The following is a 26538-nucleotide window of genomic DNA, read 5'->3' on the forward strand; positions in this document are numbered from 1 at the left end:
CACACGTTCAGACACTCATTCTGTTCTCACAGAATTTTGCCCACCCTGCTTATTGCCAACATGAGTTGTGGAGGCAGAGGAAGAGGAAGAGGAAGAGGAAGGGGTCATCATGAGCACAGCCATCACGGGGGGCCTGGTTTTGAGGTAAGTACTGTTTTGAGGGTAATGCATTACACTAGTGTGTGACTCTAGTGGGTTAGTACTAGACACACACATGTACACATATATGCTTTGTAATGCAATATAAATAATATACAGTTTATGCTATATAATTATATAATAATCAATTGTCAACTATATTTACTATTATTATAAGAAACCTAGTAGTTGATTACACAATATTATTAAGATTTTTGAACAAGTTCTATATGTCAGTTTATACTGGGCCAAGTTGTGACAACTTTGTGACAACTTGACCCTACCTGATGGATTTTAATGGTAGCTATATCTAAAGTCCTATATCTAACACAGGACTGCAATATTCTCTCATCTCCTCTACTCCTATACAATAGGATTTTGAACATTCAAGTCTGACAAACCATATTAAACAAAATGTAAGGTGACATTTTGTAACTTTTAAAAGTCACATGTGAGAAAATTGTGTTCAGCTCAAAATAGAGTCACTTTGAACAGGTCAACAGGAAACTGACATCATAGCATTTAGTCTCACTAAACAACAATGACATTTTAGAGTTAAATCCTCACAAATATGAAGAGTGACAGATCACTCATTTTACAGCTTACCCCTCTCTTTGCTATATATTTTTTCTCCACTATGTTTACTGCATACAGTGTGTATATACTGTATGACTGTACTGTATATTCGTTTAATGACAGTTATCTCCAGCAGTTCTTTGTAATTTTCTTTTGTGGTCAGGAGTGATTATCTTGGAATCAGAAAATAACATCATTTAGAATGTAAAATGCAGACTTTTTGAGACCACCCAACTTCATTCTGATATCTATTATTTTATTTTTTTTCATCAATCAGGAGGAAGTCCAATCAATTACCGGTATGGCACAATCGTTCTTTCAAGGTATGGGGGTCACGCAGTTAACCATCCCGCCTGAGGTTTCAAATCCAGTCATCCAGCCTGTGAGTAAAAAAAAAAAAATGCACAGTATAAAGATAAATACAAGACCTTCTTTTAATAATGCTACTCATTCCCAGGATAATGCACCAAATATGAATTTTGCAGTTCTATTATTTGGCAATTCTAATTTATTCATTGTGCTACAGAGCATTCCGTATGTTGGACCAATAGTTGGAGGTATAAGACCAGGAACACGACTACATGTCGAAGGGACTGTTCCTCATAATGCCAAACAGTATGCTAACATTTATTTCTTAATCCTTATTTCTTTCAATGGCATTTGTACCATTTTGGTATTGTAAATAACTTTTTTTCCTATGCAGGTTTCAAATAAACTTCAAAACAGGGGTAAAAGATGCTGATGATGTCGCTTTTCATTTCAATCCCCGGTTCGGACACTACGTATACATGAACATCTTCAGAAATGGGAAATGGCAGAAGGAGGAATTGGGTCCTGATAAGCCCTTTGTGAAAGGGCAACTTTTTAAACTACTGTTTCTCATCAATAAGGATTCCTATGAGGTGGGTTACTTCAAATAAATCACTAATAATTGATGAAAAACGTATTCAAGAAAAGTCTAAACGAATTTACAACTTATCTACAGGTCCATGTGAATGGAATGAAATTCTACACATTCAGTCACCGTATTCCTTTTGACATGGTTACTACACTTGCCATAGTAGGAGATGTTACAATATACTGGTTGGGTTTTGAGGTAAGTAAATTAGTTTATTCATATTAATTGGATCAATTCTAGTTTTTAATTTATGAGAAAAGTCGCTTCTTGGAAGATCATTATTGACTTATTAATTTTCTCATTAGAAATGGGAAGTTCCTTCTTTGTTCAAAGAAAGCAAAGTTATAATGATGGGAAGCGGAGGCTGGACATATATCCCATTAGTGGTTTCTAATCTGACCAGCAACCCAGTAAGTAAATTAGCCTAAAAAAAAAGACAAATTGAACATAAGTCAAAAGAGACATTTTGATTAAAAATGCTTTAAAATGGACAAAATATGCATTCTATCATTAAGTCTTAGAATAGTTATTCTTACTCGGCGAGATGGATAACTGTTTGTGCACATTGTCTGTTCTCTCTCTAGGCAATTCCCTTTGTGTGTGAAATCCCAGCAGGCAAAAAACAAGACATAGCTGTAGTTTTCCAAGGGACTGTTCCTGCAAATGCAAATCGGTAAGCTCCAAAAGAGCTTTAAATGAAAATGGGGAAAACACCATGTATAAATACTACAATTATAACAGCAGAGACATTAAATTCAGGAAATTTTTCAATTGAAATCGACAAGAGTTAAAAATTTTAGCTAGACATAGGGAATAATTTTGTTTCTTTTCACAGCTTTTCCATAAATTTCAAAACCGGGCCGGCTGCAGGTGATGACGCCGCTTTTCATTACAACCCTCGTATTGGTTGTTATACCGCCCTGAACTGCAGCAGAAAGGGATGCTGGGAGAAAGAGGAAACTGCACCTGATAAACCCTTCACAGCGGGTGGAGCCTTCATAATTCTTGTAGCCATCAACTCTGAGGGCTATGAGGTGTGTCTTTTTTCCCTAATAGTTTAGAGACTATTGTTGTAATTAAAGGAATATTATAATCAATAATCAAATAAACCTTCTTTCTGCAGGTCTATGTGAATGGCTTAAGACACTGCACATTCAAGCACCGCATTCCTCTAGAGAAAGTTACTACAGTTAACGTTTTTGGAAATGTTTCCCTCCTCGTCTGTGGTTTTATTGACGTATGTTTACAGGTTTCTTGTTATCAATGTTGTAGGTGCAAGATAAAAATAGGAGTTATGTATTGATTTATTTACTTATTTCCTGTTCAAGCTGCATTTCAATAACATGCTTGATATCTTCATTTTCTCCTCAGAGCTGGAGTACTACTTCATCCTTTAAGGAACTAAAGAAAATCACAGCCACAAAGGGCCCAACCTCCAGTTCGACATACTTGCCTTTTGAGATTTCACATCCAATCAGTAACCCTGTAAGTAAACCAGCACATGACATGGACAGGAAAGCCATTGCATGTCAGAAGGAACTTTTTAAACTCAAGAAAATTGGTCTTTAATAATGAACAAATTTAGATTTTTACCATTAAGTCTTAGAATATTTGTTCTTACTTGCATTGACAGCCACCTGATTGTGCACCTCATTTGTTCTGTCTCCAGGCACTTCCCTATGTGACTAAAATCCCAGGAGGTTTAAAACAAGACATGGCTGTATTCCTACAAGGGACTGTTCTTGCAGATGCAAAAAGGTACGCTCCTAAACCTCTTGAAGTAAAAACGAAGAAAATGGCATATGTAACTACTACAGTTAGAAAAGTTACACTCAGGGAATTCTTTTTTAAATTGTAATCCCTAAGAGGCTATAGATTTTTGACACAAATATTTGCAATACTTTTTTTTTCTCTTCTCAGCTTTGCATTTAATTTTAATACGGGGCAATCAGATGGTGATGACATCGCTTTTCACTACAAGCTCTACTTTGGTTATCATACCGCCCTGAACAGCTTCAGAAATGGAAGCTGGGAGAAGGAGGAAACTGCACCTGATAAACCCTTCACCAAGGGAGAAGCCTTCCAAATGTTCATTGCCGTTACATCTGTAGGCTACGAGGTATGTTTTATATAATATGCAGCAGGATGCTGAAATCAGAGAATCATGCAATACAATCAATTTTACCTCATTTCTGCAGGTCTACGTCAACGGATTAAAACAATGCACCTTCAAGCACCGGATTCCTCTAGAGAAAGTTTCAGTAGTTCATTTGTCTGGAGATGTTTCCCTCCTCATATGTGGTTTAATTCATGTAAGTAAATAACTTCTTGCTCTTAATGGTCACTGTGTAGTTTAATCATTTTTATCATTTTATTATCCAGTTGCTCCATTAAACCTCACGCTTGAGATTTTCACTTTTTCACCAGAAATGGAAGAGTCCTTCTTGGTTCATCAAAGAAAAGAAAACTTTACTGATGGGAAGTGGAAGCTCAACATTTATCCCATTAGAGATTTCTGATCCGATCAGCAACCCAGTGAGTAAATCAGCCTAAGATAGATCTGATTAATTGTCAAAAAGCCCATTTTCATTTGCAAAATGTTGCTTTGTAATAATGGAGAAAATATCAATTTTATCCTTAAATCTTGAAACAGTTCTTCTTGACATGATGGATATTTGATAGTGCACATTGTCTGTTCTCTCCACAGGCAGTTCCATATGTGGCTAAAATCCCACACGAGATCAAACAAGATATAGCTGTAGTCTTCCAAGGAACTGTTCCTGCAGATGCAACTAGGTATGCTCCTAAAACGCTTTGAATGAAAAAGAAGAAAACACCATACACAGCTACTACAGTTATAAAAGCAGGCACACTAAAATTCAAGAAATTCGTCTTGTTTTTGCCTTCAATTGTAATCCAGAAGAGTTAACAATTTTTGATAGAGATATTTGCAATAGTTTTGTTTCTTCCCACAGCTTTTCCATAAATTTCAAAACGGGGCCGGCCGATGGTGATGACGTCGCTTTTCATTACAACCCTCGCATTGGTCATCATACCTCCCTGAACAGTGTCAGAAATGGAAACTGGGAGACAGAGGAAACTGCACCTGATAAACCCTTCACCAGGGGAGGAGCCTTCATAATTCTTGTAGTCATCAACTCTGAGGGCTATGAGGTGTGTCTTTTTCCCTAATAGTTTAGAGACTATTGTTGTAATTAAAGGAATATTATAATCAATAATCAAATAAACCTTCTTTCTGCAGGTCTATGTGAACGGCTTAAGACACTGCACATTCAAGCACCGCATTCCTCTAGAGAAAGTTACTACAGTTAACGTTGGTGGAAATGTTTCCCTCCTCGTCTGTGGTTTTATTGACGTATGTTTACAGGTTTCTTGTTATCAGTGTTGAAGGTGCAAGATCAAAATAGGAGTTATGTATTGATTTATTTACTTATTTCCTGTTCAAGCTGCACTTCAATAACATGCTTGATATCTTCATTTTCTCCTCAGAGCTGGAGTACTACTTCATCCTTTAAGGAAGTAAAGAAAATCACAACCACACAGGGCCCAACCTCCAGTTCGACATACTTGCCTTTTGAGATTTCACATCCAATCAGTAGCCCTGTAAGTAAACCAGTACATGACATGGACAGGAAAGCCATAGCATGTCAGAAGGAACTTTTTACATTCAAGCTACTTGCACTTTAATAATGTACAAATTTAGATTTTTACCATTAAGTCTTAGAATATTTGTTCTTACTTGCCATGACGGCCACCTGATTGTGCACCTCATTTGTTCTGTCTCCAGGCGCTTCCCTATGTGACTAAAATCCCAGGAGGTTTAAAACAAGACATGGCTGTATTCCTACAAGGGACTGTTCTTGCAGATGCAAAAGGGTACGCTCCTAAAGCTCTTGAAGTAAAAACGAAGAAAATGGCATATGTAACTACTACAGTTAGAAAAGTTACACTCAGGGAATTCTTTTTTAAATTGTAATCCCTAAGAGGCTATAGATTGTTGACACAAATATTCGCAATACTTTTTTTTTTTCTCTTCTCAGCTTTGCATTTAATTTTAAAACGGGGCAATCAGATGGTGATGACATCGCTTTTCACTACAAGCCCAATTTTGGTTATCATACCGCCCTGAACAGCTTCAGAAATGGAAGCTGGGAGAAGGAGGAAACTGCACCTGATAAACCCTTCACCAAGGGAGGAGCCTTCCAAATGTTCGTTGCCGTTACATCTGTAGGCTACGAGGTATGTTTTATATAATATGCAGCAGGATGCTGAAGTCAGAGAATCATGCAATACAATCAATTTTACCTCATTTCTGCAGGTCTACGTCAACGGATTAAAACAATGCACCTTCAAGCACCGGATTCCTCTAGAGAAAGTTTCAGTAGTTCATTTGTCTGGAGATGTTTCCCTCCTCATATGTGGTTTAATTCATGTAAGTAAATAACTTCTTGCTCTTAATGGTCACTGTGTAGTTTAATCATTTTTATCATTTTATTATCCAGTTGCTCCATTAAACCTCACGCTTGAGATTTTCAATTTTTCACCAGAAATGGAAGAGTCCTTCTTGGTTCATCAAAGAAAAGAAAACTTTACTGATGGGAAGTGGAAGCTCAACATTTATCCCATTAGAGATTTCTGATCCGATCAGCAACCCAGTGAGTAAATCAGCCTAAGATAGATCTGATTAATTGTCAAAAAGCCCATTTTCATTTGCAAAATGTTGCTTTGTAATAATGGAGAAAATATCAATTTTATCCTTAAATCTTGAAACAGTTCTTCTTGACATGATGGATATTTGATAGTGCACATTGTCTGTTCTCTCCACAGGCAGTTCCATATGTGGCTAAAATCCCACACGAGATCAAACAAGATATAGCTGTAGTCTTCCAAGGAACTGTTCCTGCAGATGCAACTAGGTATGCTCCTAAAACGCTTTGAATGAAAAAGAAGAAAACACCATACACAGCTACTACAGATATAAAAGCAGGCACACTAAAATTCAAGAAATTCGTCTTGTTTTTGCCTTCAATTGTAATCCAGAAGAGTTAACAATTTTTGATAGAGATATTTGCAATAGTTTTGTTTCTTCCCACAGCTTTGCCATAAATTTCAAAACGGGGCCGGCCGATGGTGATGACGTCGCTTTTCATTACAACCCTCGCATTGGTCATCATACCTCCCTGAACAGTGTCAGAAATGGAAACTGGGAGACAGAGGAAACTGCACCTGATAAACCCTTCACCAGGGGAGGAGCCTTCATAATTCTTGTAGTCACCAACTCTGAGGGCTATGAGGTGTGTCTTTTTCCCTAATAGTTTAGAGACTATTGTTGTAATTAAAGGAATATTATAATCAATAATCAAATAAACCTTCTTTCTGCAGGTCTATGTGAACGGCTTAAGACACTGCACATTCAAGCACCGCATTCCTCTAGAGAAAGTTACTACAGTTAACGTTGGTGGAAATGTTTCCCTCCTCGTCTGTGGTTTTATTGACGTATGTTTACAGGTTTCTTGTTATCAGTGTTGAAGGTGCAAGATAAAAATAGGAGTTATGTATTGATTTATTTACTTATTTCCTGTTCAAGCTGCACTTCAATAACATGCTTGATATCTTCATTTTCTCCTCAGAGCTGGAGTACTACTTCATCCTTTAAGGAAGTAAAGAAAATCACAACCACACAGGGCCCAACCTCCAGTTCGACATACTTGCCTTTTGAGATTTCACATCCAGTCAGTAGCCCTGTAAGTAAACCAGTACATGACATGGACAGGAAAGCCATAGCATGTCAGAAGGAACTTTTTACATTCAAGCTACTTGCTCTTTAATAATGTACAAATTTAGATTTTTACCATTAAGTCTTAGAATATTTGTTCTTACTTGCCATGACGGCCACCTGATTGTGCACCTCATTTGTTCTGTCTCCAGGCGCTTCCCTATGTGACTAAAATCCCAGGAGGTTTAAAACAAGACATGGCTGTATTCCTACAAGGGACTGTTCTTGCAGATGCAAAAGGGTACGCTCCTAAAGCTCTTGAAGTAAAAACGAAGAAAATGGCATATGTAACTACTACAGTTAGAAAAGTTACACTCAGGGAATTCTTTTTTAAATTGTAATCCCTAAGAGGCTATAGATTGTTGACACAAATATTCGCAATACTTTTTTTTTTTCTCTTCTCAGCTTTGCATTTAATTTTAAAACGGGGCAATCAGATGGTGATGACATCGCTTTTCACTACAAGCCCAATTTTGGTTATCATACCGCCCTGAACAGCTTCAGAAATGGAAGCTGGGAGAAGGAGGAAACTGCACCTGATAAACCCTTCACCAAGGGAGGAGCCTTCCAAATGTTCATTGCCGTTACATCTGTAGGCTACGAGGTATGTTTTATATAATATGCAGCAGGATGCTGAAATCAGAGAATCATGCAATACAATCAATTTTACCTCATTTCTGCAGGTCTACGTCAACGGATTAAAACAATGCACCTTCAAGCACCGGATTCCTCTAGAGAAAGTTTCAGTAGTTCATTTGTCTGGAGATGTTTCCCTCCTCATATGTGGTTTAATTCATGTAAGTAAATAACTTCTTGCTCTTAATGGTCACTGTGTAGTTTAATCATTTTTATCATTTTATTATCCAGTTGCTCCATTAAACCTCACGCTTGAGATTTTCAATTTTTCACCAGAAATGGAAGAGTCCTTCTTGGTTCATCAAAGAAAAGAAAACTTTACTGATGGGAAGTGGAAGCTCAACATTTATCCCATTAGAGATTTCTGATCCGATCAGCAACCCAGTGAGTAAATCAGCCTAAGATAGATCTGATTAATTGTCAAAAAGCCCATTTTCATTTGCAAAATGTTGCTTTGTAATAATGGAGAAAATATCAATTTTATCCTTAAATCTTGAAACAGTTCTTCTTGACATGATGGATATTTGATAGTGCACATTGTCTGTTCTCTCCACAGGCAGTTCCATATGTGGCTAAAATCCCACACGAGATCAAACAAGATATAGCTGTAGTCTTCCAAGGAACTGTTCCTGCAGATGCAACTAGGTATGCTCCTAAAACGCTTTGAATGAAAAAGAAGAAAACACCATACACAGCTACTACAGATATTAAAGCAGGCACACTAAAATTCAAGAAATTCGTCTTGTTTTTGCCTTCAATTGTAATCCAGAAGAGTTAACAATTTTTGATAGAGATATTTGCAATAGTTTTGTTTCTTCCCACAGCTTTGCCATAAATTTCAAAACGGGGCCGGCCGATGGTGATGACGTCGCTTTTCATTACAACCCTCGCATTGGTCATCATACCTCCCTGAACAGTGTCAGAAATGGAAACTGGGAGACAGAGGAAACTGCACCTGATAAACCCTTCACCAGGGGAGGAGCCTTCATAATTCTTGTAGTCACCAACTCTGAGGGCTATGAGGTGTGTCTTTTTCCCTAATAGTTTAGAGACTATTGTTGTAATTAAAGGAATATTATAATCAATAATCAAATAAACCTTCTTTCTGCAGGTCTATGTGAACGGCTTAAGACACTGCACATTCAAGCACCGCATTCCTCTAGAGAAAGTTACTACAGTTAACGTTGGTGGAAATGTTTCCCTCCTCGTCTGTGGTTTTATTGACGTATGTTTACAGGTTTCTTGTTATCAGTGTTGAAGGTGCAAGATCAAAATAGGAGTTATGTATTGATTTATTTACTTATTTCCTGTTCAAGCTGCACTTCAATAACATGCTTGATATCTTCATTTTCTCCTCAGAGCTGGAGTACTACTTCATCCTTTAAGGAAGTAAAGAAAATCACAACCACACAGGGCCCAACCTCCAGTTCGACATACTTGCCTTTAGAGATTTCACATCCAATCAGTAGCCCTGTAAGTAAACCAGTACATGACATGGACAGGAAAGCCATAGCATGTCAGAAGGAACTTTTTACATTCAAGCTACTTGCACTTTAATAATGTACAAATTTAGATTTTTACCATTAAGTCTTAGAATATTTGTTCTTACTTGCCATGACGGCCACCTGATTGTGCACCTCATTTGTTCTGTCTCCAGGCGCTTCCCTATGTGACTAAAATCCCAGGAGGTTTAAAACAAGACATGGCTGTATTCCTACAAGGGACTGTTCTTGCAGATGCAAAAGGGTACGCTCCTAAAACTCTTGAAGTAAAAACGAAGAAAATGGCATATGTAACTACTACAGTTAGAAAAGTTACACTCAGGGAATTCTTTTTTAAATTGTAATCCCTAAGAGGCTATAGATTGTTGACACAAATATTCGCAATACTTTTTTTTTTTTTCTCTTCTCAGCTTTGCATTTAATTTTAAAACGGGGCAATCAGATGGTGATGACATCGCTTTTCACTACAAGCCCAATTTTGGTTATCATACCGCCCTGAACAGCTTCAGAAATGGAAGCTGGGAGAAGGAGGAAACTGCACCTGATAAACCCTTCACCAAGGGAGGAGCCTTCCAAATGTTCGTTGCCGTTACATCTGTAGGCTACGAGGTATGTTTTATATAATATGCAGCAGGATGCTGAAATCAGAGAATCATGCAATACAATCAATTTTACCTCATTTCTGCAGGTCTACGTCAACGGATTAAAACAATGCACCTTCAAGCACCGGATTCCTCTAGAGAAAGTTTCAGTAGTTCATTTGTCTGGAGATGTTTCCCTCCTCATATGTGGTTTAATTCATGTAAGTAAATAACTTCTTGCTCTTAATGGTCACTGTGTAGTTTAATCATTTTTATCATTTTATTATCCAGTTGCTCCATTAAACCTCACGCTTGAGATTTTCAATTTTTCACCAGAAATGGAAGAGTCCTTCTTGGTTCATCAAAGAAAAGAAAACTTTACTGATGGGAAGTGGAAGTTCAACATTTATCCCATTAGAGATTTCTGATCCGATCAGCAACCCAGTGAGTAAATCAGCCTAAGATAGATCTGATTAATTGTCAAAAAGCCCATTTTCATTTGCAAAATGTTGCTTTGTAATAATGGAGAAAATATCAATTTTATCCTTAAATCTTGAAACAGTTCTTCTTGACATGATGGATATTTAATAGTGCACATTGTCTGTTCTCTCCACAGGCAGTTCCATATGTGGCTAAAATCCCACACGAGATCAAACAAGATATAGCTGTAGTCTTCCAAGGAACTGTTCCTGCAGATGCAACTAGGTATGCTCCTAAAACGCTTTGAATGAAAAAGAAGAAAACACCATACACAGCTACTACAGATATTAAAGCAGGCACACTAAAATTCAAGAAATTCGTCTTGTTTTTGCCTTCAATTGTAATCCAGAAGAGTTAACAATTTTTGATAGAGATATTTGCAATAGTTTTGTTTCTTCCCACAGCTTTGCCATAAATTTCAAAACGGGGCCGGCCGATGGTGATGACGTCGCTTTTCATTACAACCCTCGCATTGGTCATCATACCTCCCTGAACAGTGTCAGAAATGGAAACTGGGAGACAGAGGAAACTGCACCTGATAAACCCTTCACCAGGGGAGGAGCCTTCATAATTCTTGTAGTCACCAACTCTGAGGGCTATGAGGTGTGTCTTTTTCCCTAATAGTTTAGAGACTATTGTTGTAATTAAAGGCATATTATAATCAATAATCAAATAAACCTTCTTTCTGCAGGTCTATGTGAACGGCTTAAGACACTGCACATTCAAGCACCGCATTCCTCTAGAGAAAGTTACTACAGTTAACGTTGGTGGAAATGTTTCCCTCCTCGTCTGTGGTTTTATTGACGTATGTTTACAGGTTTCTTGTTATCAGTGTTGAAGGTGCAAGATCAAAATAGGAGTTATGTATTGATTTATTTACTTATTTCCTGTTCAAGCTGCACTTCAATAACATGCTTGATATCTTCATTTTCTCCTCAGAGCTGGAGTACTACTTCATCCTTTAAGGAAGTAAAGAAAATCACAACCACACAGGGCCCAACCTCCAGTTCGACATACTTGCCTTTAGAGATTTCACATCCAATCAGTAGCCCTGTAAGTAAACCAGTACATGACATGGACAGGAAAGCCATAGCATGTCAGAAGGAACTTTTTACATTCAAGCTACTTGCTCTTTAATAATGTACAAATTTAGATTTTTACCATTAAGTCTTAGAATATTTGTTCTTACTTGCCATGACGGCCACCTGATTGTGCACCTCATTTGTTCTGTCTCCAGGCGCTTCCCTATGTGACTAAAATCCCAGGAGGTTTAAAACAAGACATGGCTGTATTCCTACAAGGGACTGTTCTTGCAGATGCAAAAGGGTACGCTCCTAAAGCTCTTGAAGTAAAAACGAAGAAAATGGCATATGTAACTACTACAGTTAGAAAAGTTACACTCAGGGAATTCTTTTTTAAATTGTAATCCCTAAGAGGCTATAGATTGTTGACACAAATATTCGCAATACTTTTTTTTTTTCTCTTCTCAGCTTTGCATTTAATTTTAAAACGGGGCAATCAGATGGTGATGACATCGCTTTTCATTACAAGCCCAATTTTGGTTATCATACCGCCCTGAACAGCTTCAGAAATGGAAGCTGGGAGAAGGAGGAAACTGCACCTGATAAACCCTTCACCAAGGGAGGAGCCTTCCAAATGTTCGTTGCCGTTACATCTGTAGGCTACGAGGTATGTTTTATATAATATGCAGCAGGATGCTGAAATCAGAGAATCATGCAATACAATCAATTTTACCTCATTTCTGCAGGTCTACGTCAACGGATTAAAACAATGCACCTTCAAGCACCGGATTCCTCTAGAGAAAGTTTCAGTAGTTCATTTGTCTGGAGATGTTTCCCTCCTCATATGTGGTTTAATTCATGTAAGTAAATAACTTCTTGCTCTTAATGGTCACTGTGTAGTTTAATCATTTTTATCATTTTATTATCCAGTTGCTCCATTAAACCTCACGCTTGAGATTTTCAATTTTTCACCAGAAATGGAAGAGTCCTTCTTGGTTCATCAAAGAAAAGAAAACTTTACTGATGGGAAGTGGAAGTTCAACATTTATCCCATTAGAGATTTCTGATCCGATCAGCAACCCAGTGAGTAAATCAGCCTAAGATAGATCTGATTAATTGTCAAAAAGCCCATTTTCATTTGCAAAATGTTGCTTTGTAATAATGGAGAAAATATCAATTTTATCCTTAAATCTTGAAACAGTTCTTCTTGACATGATGGATATTTGATAGTGCACATTGTCTGTTCTCTCCACAGGCAGTTCCATATGTGGCTAAAATCCCACACGAGATCAAACAAGATATAGCTGTAGTCTTCCAAGGAACTGTTCCTGCAGATGCAACTAGGTATGCTCCTAAAGCGCTTTGAATGAAAATGAAGAAAACACCATACACAGCTACTACAGATATAAAAGCAGGCACACTAAAATTCAAGAAATTCGTCTTGTTTTTGCCTTCAATTGTAATCCAGAAGAGTTAACAATTTTTGATAGAGATATTTGCAATAGTTTTGTTTCTTCCCACAGCTTTTCCATAAATTTCAAAACGGGGCCGGCCGATGGTGATGACGTCGCTTTTCATTACAACCCTCGCATTGGTCATCATACCTCCCTGAACAGTGTCAGAAATGGAAACTGGGAGACAGAGGAAACTGCACCTGATAAACCCTTCACCAGGGGAGGAGCCTTCATAATTCTTGTAGTCACCAACTCTGAGGGCTATGAGGTGTGTCTTTTTCCCTAATAGTTTAGAGACTATTGTTGTAATTAAAGGCATATTATAATCAATAATCAAATAAACCTTCTTTCTGCAGGTCTATGTGAACGGCTTAAGACACTGCACATTCAAGCACCGCATTCCTCTAGAGAAAGTTACTACAGTTAACGTTGGTGGAAATGTTTCCCTCCTCGTCTGTGGTTTTATTGACGTATGTTTACAGGTTTCTTGTTATCAGTGTTGAAGGTGCAAGATCAAAATAGGAGTTATGTATTGATTTATTTACTTATTTCCTGTTCAAGCTGCACTTCAATAACATGCTTGATATCTTCATTTTCTCCTCAGAGCTGGAGTACTACTTCATCCTTTAAGGAAGTAAAGAAAATCACAACCACACAGGGCCCAACCTCCAGTTCGACATACTTGCCTTTTGAGATTTCACATCCAATCAGTAGCCCTGTAAGTAAACCAGTACATGACATGGACAGGAAAGCCATAGCATGTCAGAAGGAACTTTTTACATTCAAGCTACTTGCACTTTAATAATGTACAAATTTAGATTTTTACCATTAAGTCTTAGAATATTTGTTCTTACTTGCCATGACGGCCACCTGATTGTGCACCTCATTTGTTCTGTCTCCAGGCGCTTCCCTATGTGACTAAAATCCCAGGAGGTTTAAAACAAGACATGGCTGTATTCCTACAAGGGACTGTTCTTGCAGATGCAAAAGGGTATGCTCCTAAAGCTCTTGAAGTAAAAACGAAGAAAATGGCATATGTAACTACTACAGTTAGAAAAGTTACACTCAGGGAATTCTTTTTTAAATTGTAATCCCTAAGAGGCTATAGATTGTTGACACAAATATTCGCAATACTTTTTTTTTTCTCTTCTCAGCTTTGCATTTAATTTTAAAACGGGGCAATCAGATGGTGATGACATCGCTTTTCACTACAAGCCCAATTTTGGTTATCATACCGCCCTGAACAGCTTCAGAAATGGAAGCTGGGAGAAGGAGGAAACTGCACCTGATAAACCCTTCACCAAGGGAGGAGCCTTCCAAATGTTCGTTGCCGTTACATCTGTAGGCTACGAGGTATGTTTTATATAATATGCAGCAGGATGCTGAAATCAGAGAATCATACAATACAATCAATTTTACCTCATTTCTGCAGGTCTACGTCAACGGATTAAAACAATGCACCTTCAAGCACCGGATTCCTCTAGAGAAAGTTTCAGTAGTTCATTTGTCTGGAGATGTTTCCCTCCTCATATGTGGTTTAATTCATGTAAGTAAATAACTTCTTGCTCTTAATGGTCACTGTGTAGTTTAATCATTTTTATCATTTTATTATCCAGTTGCTCCATTAAACCTCACGCTTGAGATTTTCAATTTTTCACCAGAAATGGAAGAGTCCTTCTTGGTTCATCAAAGAAAAGAAAACTTTACTGATGGGAAGTGGAAGTTCAACATTTATCCCATTAGAGATTTCTGATCCGATCAGCAACCCAGTGAGTAAATCAGCCTAAGATAGATCTGATTAATTGTCAAAAAGCCCATTTTCATTTGCAAAATGTTGCTTTGTAATAATGGAGAAAATATCAATTTTATCCTTAAATCTTGAAACAGTTCTTCTTGACATGATGGATATTTGATAGTGCACATTGTCTGTTCTCTCCACAGGCAGTTCCATATGTGGCTAAAATCCCACACGAGATCAAACAAGATATAGCTGTAGTCTTCCAAGGAACTGTTCCTACAGATGCAACTAGGTATGCTCCTAAAGCGCTTTGAATGAAAATGAAGAAAACACCATACACAGCTACTACAGTTATAAAAGCAGGCACACTAAAATTCAAGAAATTCGTCTTGTTTTTGCCTTCAATTGTAATCCAGAAGAGTTAACAATTTTTGATAGAGATATTTGCAATAGTTTTGTTTCTTCCCACAGCTTTGCCATAAATTTCAAAACGGGGCCGGCCGATGGTGATGACGTCGCTTTTCATTACAACCCTCGCATTGGTCATCATACCTCCCTGAACAGTGTCAGAAATGGAAACTGGGAGACAGAGGAAACTGCACCTGATAAACCCTTCACCAGGGGAGGAGCCTTCATAATTCTTGTAGTCATCAACTCTGAGGGCTATGAGGTGTGTCTTTTTCCCTAATAGTTTAGAGACTATTGTTGTAATTAAAGGAATATTATAATCAATAATCAAATAAACCTTCTTTCTGCAGGTCTATGTGAACGGCTTAAGACACTGCACATTCAAGCACCGCATTCCTCTAGAGAAAGTTACTACAGTTAACGTTGGTGGAAATGTTTCCCTGCTCGTCTGTGGTTTTATTGACGTATGTTTACAGGTTTCTTGTTATCAATGTTGAAGGTGCAAGATAAAAATAGGAGTTATGTACTGATTTATTTACTTATTTCCTGTTCAAGCTGCACTTCAATAACATGCTTGATATCTTCATTTTCTCCTCAGAGCTGGAGTACTACTTCATCCTTTAAGGAAGTAAAGAAAATCACAACCACACAGGGCCCAACCTCCAGTTCGACATACTTGCCTTTAGAGATTTCACATCCAGTCATTTACCCTGTAAGAAAAAAAGTATATACACATGAAAGCCACATCATGTCAGAAGGAACTTTTTAATCTCAACCAATTTTGCTCTATGAGAGAAGCCTTGCATTTCACCATTATATCTTAGAATATTTGTTCTCACAATGATGAATATCTGATTGTTCACTTCACCTGTTGTCATCAGGCACTTCCCTATGTGGTTAAAGTCCCAGGAGGGATACATCAAGACAAGGCTGTATTCTTCCAAGGCACAGTTCCTGCAAATGCAAAAGGGTATGCTGTCAAAACACACAGAATTCAGTTATAGAAATCATTATGTACAATGTCTTCCTTCTGTATTCTCTCCCATTGAACTTTTCCATATTTTCTACTTGTGTTACAACCTAAAGTTGAAATTTCCTTAAATAGAATATGTTTACCATTAGATTTACACAATATTTCTATCAAACCTATTTGAATTACTAATTTGAAGGTGCAAAATACTTTTAATCCCAACAGAAATCATAATTAATACAAATAAACAGGCATTTATTGGTTGGATTAGTATCACCATTAATTACCAGCATTACCCCCTCGGTCTGGACTTGGTAGAACCGCTATTGGCTGAAATTACACCCGCAAGTCCATCAATTGGTCACCCTTCCATTTAAGGACTTTAGAGTTCTAGCCGTTTCAACAGCTCACTGAACCAGGTTTTTAGACCTCTGCTTATATAGCTGAGAATTACTGATGGTGGCGACTGGCCATGGCATATGCAGCATGTCCAAGTGATCCTAAAGTCCTTGAGGCAGGCCAGCCTCATGGAAAACACATTAGTGAATTAGTGAATAATCTTTCCCCAACAGCTTCCTGATATGTTTGCCCATTCTACTTTACAACATTTCTCAAGCTGTGTGAAAGTGGATAGAGACCCAAGAGTCTTAATCAGACTGAAGCCTGGGCTTCGACTGGGTCATTCTAACACATTCAAGTTCTTGGTTTTCAACCACTCTAGTGTAGTTTTGGCATTATCCATAGGGTTTATATGCTCCACCATAGTCTAAAGTCTCTGGCAGAGTATAGCAATTTTTCTTCTAGGATTGCTCTGTGTTTGGCTACATACACCAAGCCATTATCTCTGAACAGTTTCACAGTCCATGATAATGTAAAGCATCACCAGAATATGATCATACCACCACCAAGCTTCATTGTAGCAGTATTGTTCTCAGTGTGATGATCATTGTTGGATTTCTGTCAAAAATAGTGCTTTGTGTCAAGGCCAAAATTTTTAACTTTAGTATCATCCTTCCAGAGAACCGTTTTCCATATGCTTGTTCAATCTACAATAGGCATTTTATCAAACTCATATGGCTTTAATCTTTTATTTTCTTTATAAACCCCTGCTTTGTTAAGTGTCTGGTCGATGCTTGTCCTATGAACAGCTTTTCCCATCTGAGCTGTGGATCTCTTAATCTCCTTAAGGATTACTCTTGGTCTCTTGGTTCCTTCTCAGATTAATGCCCTCCTTCCACAGTCACATTTGGTGAACAGTCTCCTTTGGGCAGAATCACAGTTGTGCCACATTCTTTCCATGTTTTTATTATGGATTTAATGGGGTACAGTTAAAATATTGGGATACTTTTGTAAAGAAACAAATCCTCATTGCTACTTTTCCAGAACCTTGTCCCAGACTTGTTTTGAAAGCTCTGTGGTCTTCATGATGCTCTTTTATTTGGGTATGTTCCTGCACAGTAAAATCCAGTGTTGAATTTACACCCTACCGTGTTTATATAAGTCCATTGGACATACATGAACACTCTGGGTTTTGATTCAACACTAGGGATTTTACTGTGTGCCATCCAGGAACAGGTGTATATTGAAATCATCGGAAACTTTAAGCGCCCATAAGCGAATTTTATTAATCTAATTACGATACTTTTGATGTTAAGTTGTGCAACATTATTAACTTAGTTTCACAGAAACACGGGTGAATCCTGAATGTAATACCCAAAACAGTAAGATTTTTATTTGTAACAAATTTGGCAAACTATATAGATTTTTTTTGCCCCACTTCAATATTGTGGACTATGTCATGTAGATTTATCCCAACTAAGTACACATTGAATGCAGGTTTTAAGACTACAAATTGTGGAAAAATGCAATGGGCAAATGCATATGCCAGACAATTAATATAATGAACATACTACAACTATAGAAACATGATGAGCAAAATTATGTTATATACTTTTGATTTTCTTCACAGCTTTGCCATAAATTTCAAAACGGGGCCGGCCGATGGTGATGACGTCGCTTTTCATTACAACCCTCGCATTGGTCATCATACCTCCCTGAACAGTGTCAGAAATGGAAACTGGGAGACAGAGGAAACTGCACCTGATAAACCCTTCACCGCAGGACAAACCTTCCAACTCATTGTGGCCATCAACCCTGAGGCTTATGATGTGTGTTTTTTCTTAATTATTTTTGAGACGACTGCTGTAATTGACAGAAAACTGTGAAAGTAATCAACCATATATCCTTTCTGCAGGTCTATGTGAACGGTTTAAGACATTGCACGTTCAAGCACCGCATTCCTCTAGAGCAAGTTTCAACAATTGGCATTGGTGGAGATCTCTCCAACCTCATATGTGGTTTTATACATGTAAGTTTAACACCATTGTACTATTAATGGCATAAATGCAAACTAATTATATGGATATCATTTTATTCATTAATATGTTTGGGGTTTTTTTGTGTTGAAGCTGTAATTAAAGAACATGCTAAATATAAAAAAATTTTCTTCAGAGCTGGACGACTTCTTCATTCTTTACGGAACTCCAGCAATTTGAAATCACAGACGGTTCATCAACAGCTTTAAACATTTCACATCCAATCACCAACCCAGTAAGTTAAACACTACATAAGATCAACATAAAAGCTACAAAATATCAGGAAAAGTCTTCAGAGTCAACCAACTTACTCTAAAATAACATTGAAAATGGATAATTTTTTCTAATACGTGCTCTCTCCAGGCACTACCCTATGTTGGTAAAATACCAGGAGGGATTCAAAAAGACATGGCTGTATTCTTCCAAGGGACTATTCCTCAAGATGCCAAAGGGTACGCTCGCTTTGACGCCCCACTGAATGAAATATAGAACTCATCATGTATACGTACTACAACCACAGAATCGTGAACAGTAAAAGTTAGAGTAGTGAACACATGCGTGTTTGGTTTCCCTTACACGCTGTAGTTTAGAACACTTAAATACACAATTGTTTTTCTTCACAGCTTTGAAATAAATTTCAAAACGGGGCCGGCTGATGGTGATGACATCGCTTTTCATTACAACCCTCGCATTGGTCATCAAACCGCCCTGAACAGCGTCAGAAATGGAAACTGGGAGACAGAGGAAACTGCACCTGATAAACCCTTCACTGCAGGACAAACCTTCCAACTCATTGTAGTCATCAACACTGAGGCTTACGAGGTGTGTCTTTTCTTAACTATTTTTGAGACGACTATTGTAATTGACAGAAAACTGTGAACGTAATCAACCATATATCCTTTCTGCAGGTCTATGTGAACGGTTTAAGACATTGCACGTTCAAGCACCGCATTCCTCTAGAGAAAGTTTCAACACTTGGCATTAGGGGAGATCTCTCCAACCTCATATGTGGTTTTATACATGTACGTTTAACACCTTTGTACTATTAATGGCATAAATGCAAACTAATTATATGGATATCATTTTATTCATTAATATGTTTGGGGTTTTTTTGTGTTGAAGCTGTAATTAAAGAACATGCTAAATATAAAAAATTTTTCTTCAGAGCTGGACGACTTCTTCATTCTTTACGGAACTTCAGCAATTTGAAATCACAGACGGTTCATCAACAGCTTTAAACATTTCACATCCAATCACCAACCCAGTAAGTTAAACACTACATAAGATCAACATAAAAGCTACAAAATATCAGGAAAAGTCTTCAGAGTCAACCAACTTACTCTAAAATAACATTGAAAATGGATAATTTTTTCTAATACGTGCTCTCTCCAGGCACTTCCCTATGTTGGTAAAATACCAGGAGGGATTCAAAAAGACATGGCTGTATTCTTCCAAGGGACTATTCCTCAAGATGCCAAAGGGTATGCTCGCTTTGACGCCCTACTGAATGAAATATAGAACTCATCATGTATACGTACTACAACCACAGAATCGTGAACAGTAAAAGTTAGAGTAGTGAACACATGCGTTTTTGGTTTCCCTTACACGCTGTAGTTTAGAACACTTAAATACACAATTGTTTTTCTTCACAGCTTTGAAATAAATTTCAAAACGGGGCCGGCTGATGGTGATGACATCGCTTTTCATTACAACCCTCGCATTGGTCATCAAACCACCCTGAACAGCGTCAGAAATGGAAACTGGGAGACAGAGGAAACTGCACCTGATAAACCCTTCACTGCAGGACAAACCTTCCAACTTATTGTAGTCATCAACACTGAGGCTTATGAGGTGTGTTTTTTCTTAATTATTTTTGAGACGACTGCTGTAATTGACAGAAAACTGTGAACGTAATCAACCATATATCCTTTCTGCAGGTCTATGTGAACGGTTTAAGACATTGCACGTTCAAGCACCGCATTCCTCTAGAGAAAGTTTCAACACTTGGCATTAGGGGAGATCTCTCCAACCTCATATGTGGTTTTATACATGTAAGTTTAACACCTTTGTACTATTAATGGCATAAATGCAAACTAATTATATGGATATCATTTTATTCATTAATATGTTTGGGGTTTTTTGTGTTGAAGCTGTAATTAAAGAATATGCTAAATATAAAAATTTTGTCTTCAGAGCTGGACGACTTCTTCATTCTTTACGGAACTTCAGCAATTTGAAATCACAGAAGGTTCATCAACAAGCGTGGAAACCACAACTTTAGACATCTCACAGCCAATCACCAACCCAGTAAGTTAAACACTACATAAGATGAACATAAAAGCTACAAAATGTCAGGAAAAATTCTTCACAGTCAACCAACTTGCTCTAAAATAACATTGAAAATTAAACTAAATTCTAATACGTGCTCTCTCCAGGCACTTCCCTTTGTGGGTAAAATACCAGGAGGGTTTAAAAGCGACATGGCTATATACTTCGAAGGGACTACTCCTCAAGATGCCAAAGGGTACGCTCGCTTTGAAGCCCCACTGAATGGAAAATTGAACTCATCATGTATACGTACTACAACCACAGAGTAGTGAACACATGCGTGTTTGGTTTGCCTTACGCGCTGTAGTTTAGAACACTTAAATACACATTTGTTTTTCTTCACAGCTTTGGAATAAGTTTCAAAATGGGGCCGGCTGATGGTGCTGACATCGCTTTTCATTACAACCCTCGCATTGGTCATTATACCGCCCTGAACAGCGTCAGAAACGGAAACTGGGAGACAGAGGAAACTGCATCTGATAAACCCTTCACCAGGGGAGGAGCCTTCGTAATTCTTGTAGTCATCAACTCTGAGGGCTATGAGGTGTGTTTTTATGATAATGTATGATAATTTATTCATTTAAATAAAAGAACATTAACCACATTTTCTCTCTTTTTTGCAGGTCTATGTGAATGGTGTAAAGCACTGTTTGTTTAAGCACCGCATATCTTTAGAGCAAGTTTCCATACTTGGTATTCAAGGAGATGTTTTGATCTCCACATTTGGTTTTATTTATGTATGTAAACACTATCCTGTTGCTACCTTAGATAAAATTTCATTTTGTTCTGTTTCCTGCTTTGAAAATAAATGCTTTGTGATTTTTTCCCCTTTGCTTACCAGAATTGGAGTACTTCTCCCATCTGTAAAGAAATTCAGAAAATCCAAAGCAAAAAGAGCACAACCTCGACAACCATCACTCTAGAGATTTCACAATCAGTCAGCAACCCTGTAAGTAAAACAGTAAGAGATGGTTAGGAACCACACAGGATATCTGACACAAACTTTTGCACTCAAATGTTTGGATACTTGACTGTGCATCTTGTCTTTATCTTTTCAGGCGATTCCCTATGTAGGAAAAATACCAGTAGTGGTAAAGCCAAATATGGCGGTACTTTTTCAAGGGAATGTTCTTGAAAATGCTGTTAGGTATGCCCTCACATCACTCTGAAACTTGTTTGAATGATAAAACTCCCATAACAGATTTTGAAATTGTTCTACTTTTTTCTTCACAGCTTTGAAATCAGTTTTAAAACAGGGTCATCTGATGACATCGCTTTTCACTTCAAACCTCACATTGGTGATCATACCACCCTGAACAGCTTCAGAAATGGAAGCTGGGAGACACAGGAAAATGTACCAATTGAACCTTTCACCAGCCGAGGAGCCTTCCAAATTATTGTTGTCTTTAAATCAGAGGGCTATGAGGTCTGTTTCTTAAATTACTTCACAGTAATAATTAAATAAATGTAAGATTCAAAGTCATTTAAAATATTTTCCATGCTTCTGCAGGTTTATGCGAATGGCTTGAAACACTGCACATTTAAACATCGCATTCCTTTAGAGAAAGTGTCCCTAATTGCCATTAATGGAGACACTACTATTCAGCTAATTGGTTTTGCTGAAGTAAGTAAAACACTTTTCTGCTTCTTGAAAAAGTTTAATGTAGTTCCATTAATTAACACATTTTCTATTTTTCTTTCCATTAGAACTGGAGTAAATAAATTAAAATGAGTAAAACACATGTACATGGGGAAGAAGTTCCAGAGGCTGAAAAAATACAACCATGTTCCACAGTAGTATTTCTTTTAAGTAGGTGTAGATTTAAAAATTCTCTCCTTAATTTGCCTTTAATTTGCCACCAACTTATATTTATGTTTTTGTACAAACTATACAACTTGGGATGTGACACTGGACATTTCACCAACCAATCTGAACAACAGAAACGCTAACATTTTAATCAACACTGCCTCAACGTCCTTGTGAATAATTTTGGTCTCTTAAAGAAAAAAAATGTGGCTTTCAGACTTTCATGTGAAATAATGTATTGTTTTAATATGACCATAAATTGATTTGCTATTTTTCATGTAGGTAACATTAAATGTCAGGAAAACAACCATAGGGATAAAAGGTTTAACCTTTTCATCACATTCCAAAGTTTTACAATTCATTTATATTTATTTTTTTAATCCATAATTGAAATACTTTTTGGATACTACATCAAATTTGGATCAAGATATTTACCGTTTTTTACTGATAATCTACAAGTCTGCTGTGAGGCCTGCTTGGATACTTCTCTTATAATCCAATGGCAACAGAAAAAAAAATCATTTTTGTCTATGCAAAAACGCGGAATGAAGTGATAAGGCCGCCCAGAAGCTACAAATTAACTTCTGGGCAGATTTTTGTTGAAGGGTAGCTTGTCTGGCCAACAATCTTCATTGGAAAGGCTTTGATGCATTTAAGCTTGCATTATGATTCTCCATAAGAGAGACTCAAAGGGGGAATTCAGGGTACATAACAGTATATATTCCTGTACTTGTCTTTTGGGCTAAGGGGCATATATTGGCTACTTGATATTTAGTCCTGCTCTAGATTAAAGAGTACCTTTTTGGGGAGTATGGTGAAAACCGCTTCCATACATATTTTTTCCTTCTTCTGGCTAATTACTTAATCTGTGCTGAAATCTTTATTTGTTAAACTGATTTACTGCTGAGTTTCTCTTTTAATCCTCAATAAACAACAGGAATCTGAAGTTTCAGTCTCTTGACATTTTCTCTCCAAATTTCAGACATGCATACACTTGCAATCAAAATTATTCAACCCCCCATTGCAAATCAGGTTTATTGTCAAAATTTATAGACTTTCAGCTGTTTGAAATGAACAAATCAAACAAAAGCAATTGAAATAGTTCAACACAACAAATGCTTCAAGTGGTTTCACCAAATTCAACTGAAAATGCAACTTATAATGACTTCTCCAGTTTCAAAATTATTCAACCCCCAGAATAGAGTGCCTCACAATAGCACAAATATGCAAAACAGGTGTTGTCTCAAGCACACCTGATGCAACTAATCTAAGGGCTTCATTAGTTGCACCAGGTGTGCTTGAGCTGGAACACATGAAATACTTGAACTGGCTAGGGGCAGAACATACATGAAATACCTGGATGGGGCAGAAAAAGGAAACTATCAACAGATGCAACCAGATTTCTGAGAAGACAGTTTGCGGAAAAACCCTCAAGTGACTTCAAAAGACCTGCAGCTAGATTTGTTAGCAATAGGCACTAAGGTTTCAGTGAGCTACAGGGCCATCACAGTCACCTGACTTGAACCCCATAGAAAATCTCTGGTGGGATTTGAAGAAGGTGGTTGCAGAACACAAACCCAAGAATATTAATGAACTGGAGGCCACTGCTCATGAGAAATGGGATAAGATTCCTCAGGAACACTGCCAGAAGCTGGTGTCTCTGGTGGCTATGCATCTCATTTGCAGCAGGTCATAACAGCAAAAGGGTGCTCTACTATGTAATAAATTTACTTGCCAGGAAGGGGTTGAATAATTTTAAAACTGGAGAAATCATTATAAGTTGTATTTTCAGTTGAATTTAGGGAAAGCACTTGAAGCATTCGTTGTGTTGAACTATTTAAATTGCTTTTGTTTGATTTGTTCATTGCAAACAGCGGAAATTCTGTGAACACATAATATTTTCACTATTTCTTAATTTGAGCAATATTACAGATAGATTTTAACATACCTCACATTGTGGTCAAGCAGCCTTGTGAAATTCATGAAGATTAATACTTTCATTGAACATCCTTCCAACAGACTTAGTACTGACTAACTTGGAATACAATTGGGATGATTTAAAATCCCAAAATCCAGTGTGAAGAGAATGGGTTTCCTTTTGAGTTTGGTTCCTCTCAAGGTTCTTCCTTATATTGTCTCAGAGTATTTCCTTGCCACTGTTGCCTCTGCCTTGTTTAGAAGTGATATGAATCTATACAGTGGGGCTTGAAAGTTTGTGAACCCTTTAGAATTTTCTATATATAAGCATAAATATGACCTAAAACATCAAATTTTCACACAAGTCCTCAAAGTAGATAGAGAAAGCCCATTTAAACAAATGAGACAAAAATATTATACTTGCTCATTCATTTATTGAGGAAAATGATCCAATACATATCTGTGAGTGAGAAAATATAGTGGTGGAAATAAGTATTGAACACATCAGCATTTATTTCAGTAAATATATTTCCAATGAGGCCATTCACATGAAATTCTCACGAGACTTCGGTATTAACTCAAGAAATCCACACATATAAAGAAATCCAAACATTAAAGCCCATAAATGAAGTTATGTGTAAAATTATTTTATACTTAGTGGCCTTTGTTTGTAATAACAGCTTCAAGATGCTTCCTCTATGAAGAAATTAATCAGCCGCAGTATTCAGGTGTGATTTTTGCCCATTCTTCTAAACATATTGTCTTTAAATCTTGAAGATTCCAGAGGGCTCTCTTGTAAACCTTCCCCAAATGTTCAATTGGCTTGAAGTCAAGTGATTGACTGGGCCATTCTAACACCTTGATTTTTTTTTTCTCTGAAATCAATTGAGAGTTTCCTTTGCTGTATGCTTTGGGTCAGTGTCCTACTGGAAGGTCCACCTACATCTCATCATCATCCTGGTGGATGGCAGCAGATTCTTCTCAAGAATCTCCTGGTAAAGGTCTCCATTCATTGTTTCTATGAAGTCTGCCAGTACCATGCAATGAAAAACAGCCCCACACCATAGTGCTTCCACCTCCAAACTTCACTGTTGGTATAGTGTTTTTAGGGTGATGTGCTGTGCCATTTCTTCTCCAAACATGGTGTGTAGAATGACAGCCAAAACATTCAATTTTGTTCTCGTCTGACCAGACTACACTCTCCCAGTATTTCATAGGCTTGTCCAAATGAGTTGTAGCAGCCTTTAAATAAGCTTTGATAAGCCTTTTCTTTAGTAATGGAGTCTTGTGGGGTGAATGTGTATAGAGGCCATGGCAGTGGAGTGCATTGCCTATTGTTTTCTCTGTGACGATGGTACCTGCTGCCTCCAAGTGTTTCTGGAGCTCTTGCCGTGTGGTCCTTGTCTCCTGGGCTACTCTTCTGACTATTCTTCTGACTCCCTGGTCAGAAATCTTGCGAGGAGCTCCCGTGTGTGGCTGGTTGATGGAGTGATGTTGCTTCCACTTGCGGATAATGGCCCCAATACTGGAGGATTCAGAAGTTTTGAAATATGTCTGTATCTGATTCCATCAATGTTTCGCAACAATAAGGTTGCGAAGGTCTTGGGAGAGCTCTTTGCTTTTACCCATCATGAGATGTTCCCTTTCAAAGGGAACTTCACGTTGTGTTAGCTGAACGCTGCGGGGAGCGCCCTCGCATGTGACCGGTATCTGAAGCTTGTGTAAAATCATGCCTATTTATGTCTTTAATTTATTTATTCATTTTCATATGGTTCATTTACATGTGATTCATTTACATGTGATTCATTTCCGTATGATTCATTTACATGTGATTCATATTCATGAGATTCATATTCAAGTGATACATTTTCATGTGATTCATTTACGTATGATTTATTTACATGTGATTCA

General features: G+C 37.5%; 1 protein-coding gene across 1 annotated transcript; it reads left to right on the top strand.

Annotated features, from left to right (window-relative positions):
• LOC128607185 (uncharacterized) lies at positions 1 to 23656 on the top strand. Its single transcript, XM_053623877.1, has 78 exons — positions 1 to 144; positions 992 to 1096; positions 1241 to 1329; positions 1418 to 1616; positions 1700 to 1810; positions 1918 to 2022; positions 2197 to 2285; positions 2448 to 2646; positions 2736 to 2849; positions 2984 to 3097; positions 3282 to 3370; positions 3533 to 3731; positions 3811 to 3924; positions 4040 to 4147; positions 4320 to 4408; positions 4588 to 4786; positions 4875 to 4988; positions 5123 to 5236; positions 5421 to 5509; positions 5674 to 5872; positions 5952 to 6065; positions 6181 to 6288; positions 6461 to 6549; positions 6729 to 6927; positions 7016 to 7129; positions 7264 to 7377; positions 7562 to 7650; positions 7815 to 8013; positions 8093 to 8206; positions 8322 to 8429; positions 8602 to 8690; positions 8870 to 9068; positions 9157 to 9270; positions 9405 to 9518; positions 9703 to 9791; positions 9958 to 10156; positions 10236 to 10349; positions 10465 to 10572; positions 10745 to 10833; positions 11013 to 11211; positions 11300 to 11413; positions 11548 to 11661; positions 11846 to 11934; positions 12099 to 12297; positions 12377 to 12490; positions 12606 to 12713; positions 12886 to 12974; positions 13154 to 13352; positions 13441 to 13554; positions 13689 to 13802; positions 13987 to 14075; positions 14239 to 14437; positions 14517 to 14630; positions 14746 to 14853; positions 15026 to 15114; positions 15294 to 15492; positions 15581 to 15694; positions 15829 to 15942; positions 16112 to 16200; positions 18170 to 18368; positions 18455 to 18568; positions 18712 to 18810; positions 18939 to 19027; positions 19199 to 19397; positions 19484 to 19597; positions 19741 to 19839; positions 19968 to 20056; positions 20228 to 20426; positions 20513 to 20626; positions 20769 to 20882; positions 21011 to 21099; positions 21249 to 21447; positions 21527 to 21640; positions 21745 to 21852; positions 21962 to 22050; positions 22137 to 22329; positions 22414 to 22527; positions 22611 to 23656. The coding sequence occupies exons 1-78, from the start codon at positions 61 to 63 to the stop codon at positions 22623 to 22625; spliced, it is 9804 nt and encodes a 3267-aa protein (XP_053479852.1). The 5' UTR covers positions 1 to 60; the 3' UTR covers positions 22626 to 23656.
• The last annotated feature ends 2882 nt before the right edge of the window (positions 23657 to 26538 follow it).

This window comes from Ictalurus furcatus, chromosome 4 (genome assembly GCF_023375685.1).
Source record: "Ictalurus furcatus strain D&B chromosome 4, Billie_1.0, whole genome shotgun sequence".
NCBI classification, from domain to species: domain Eukaryota; kingdom Metazoa; phylum Chordata; class Actinopteri; order Siluriformes; family Ictaluridae; genus Ictalurus; species Ictalurus furcatus.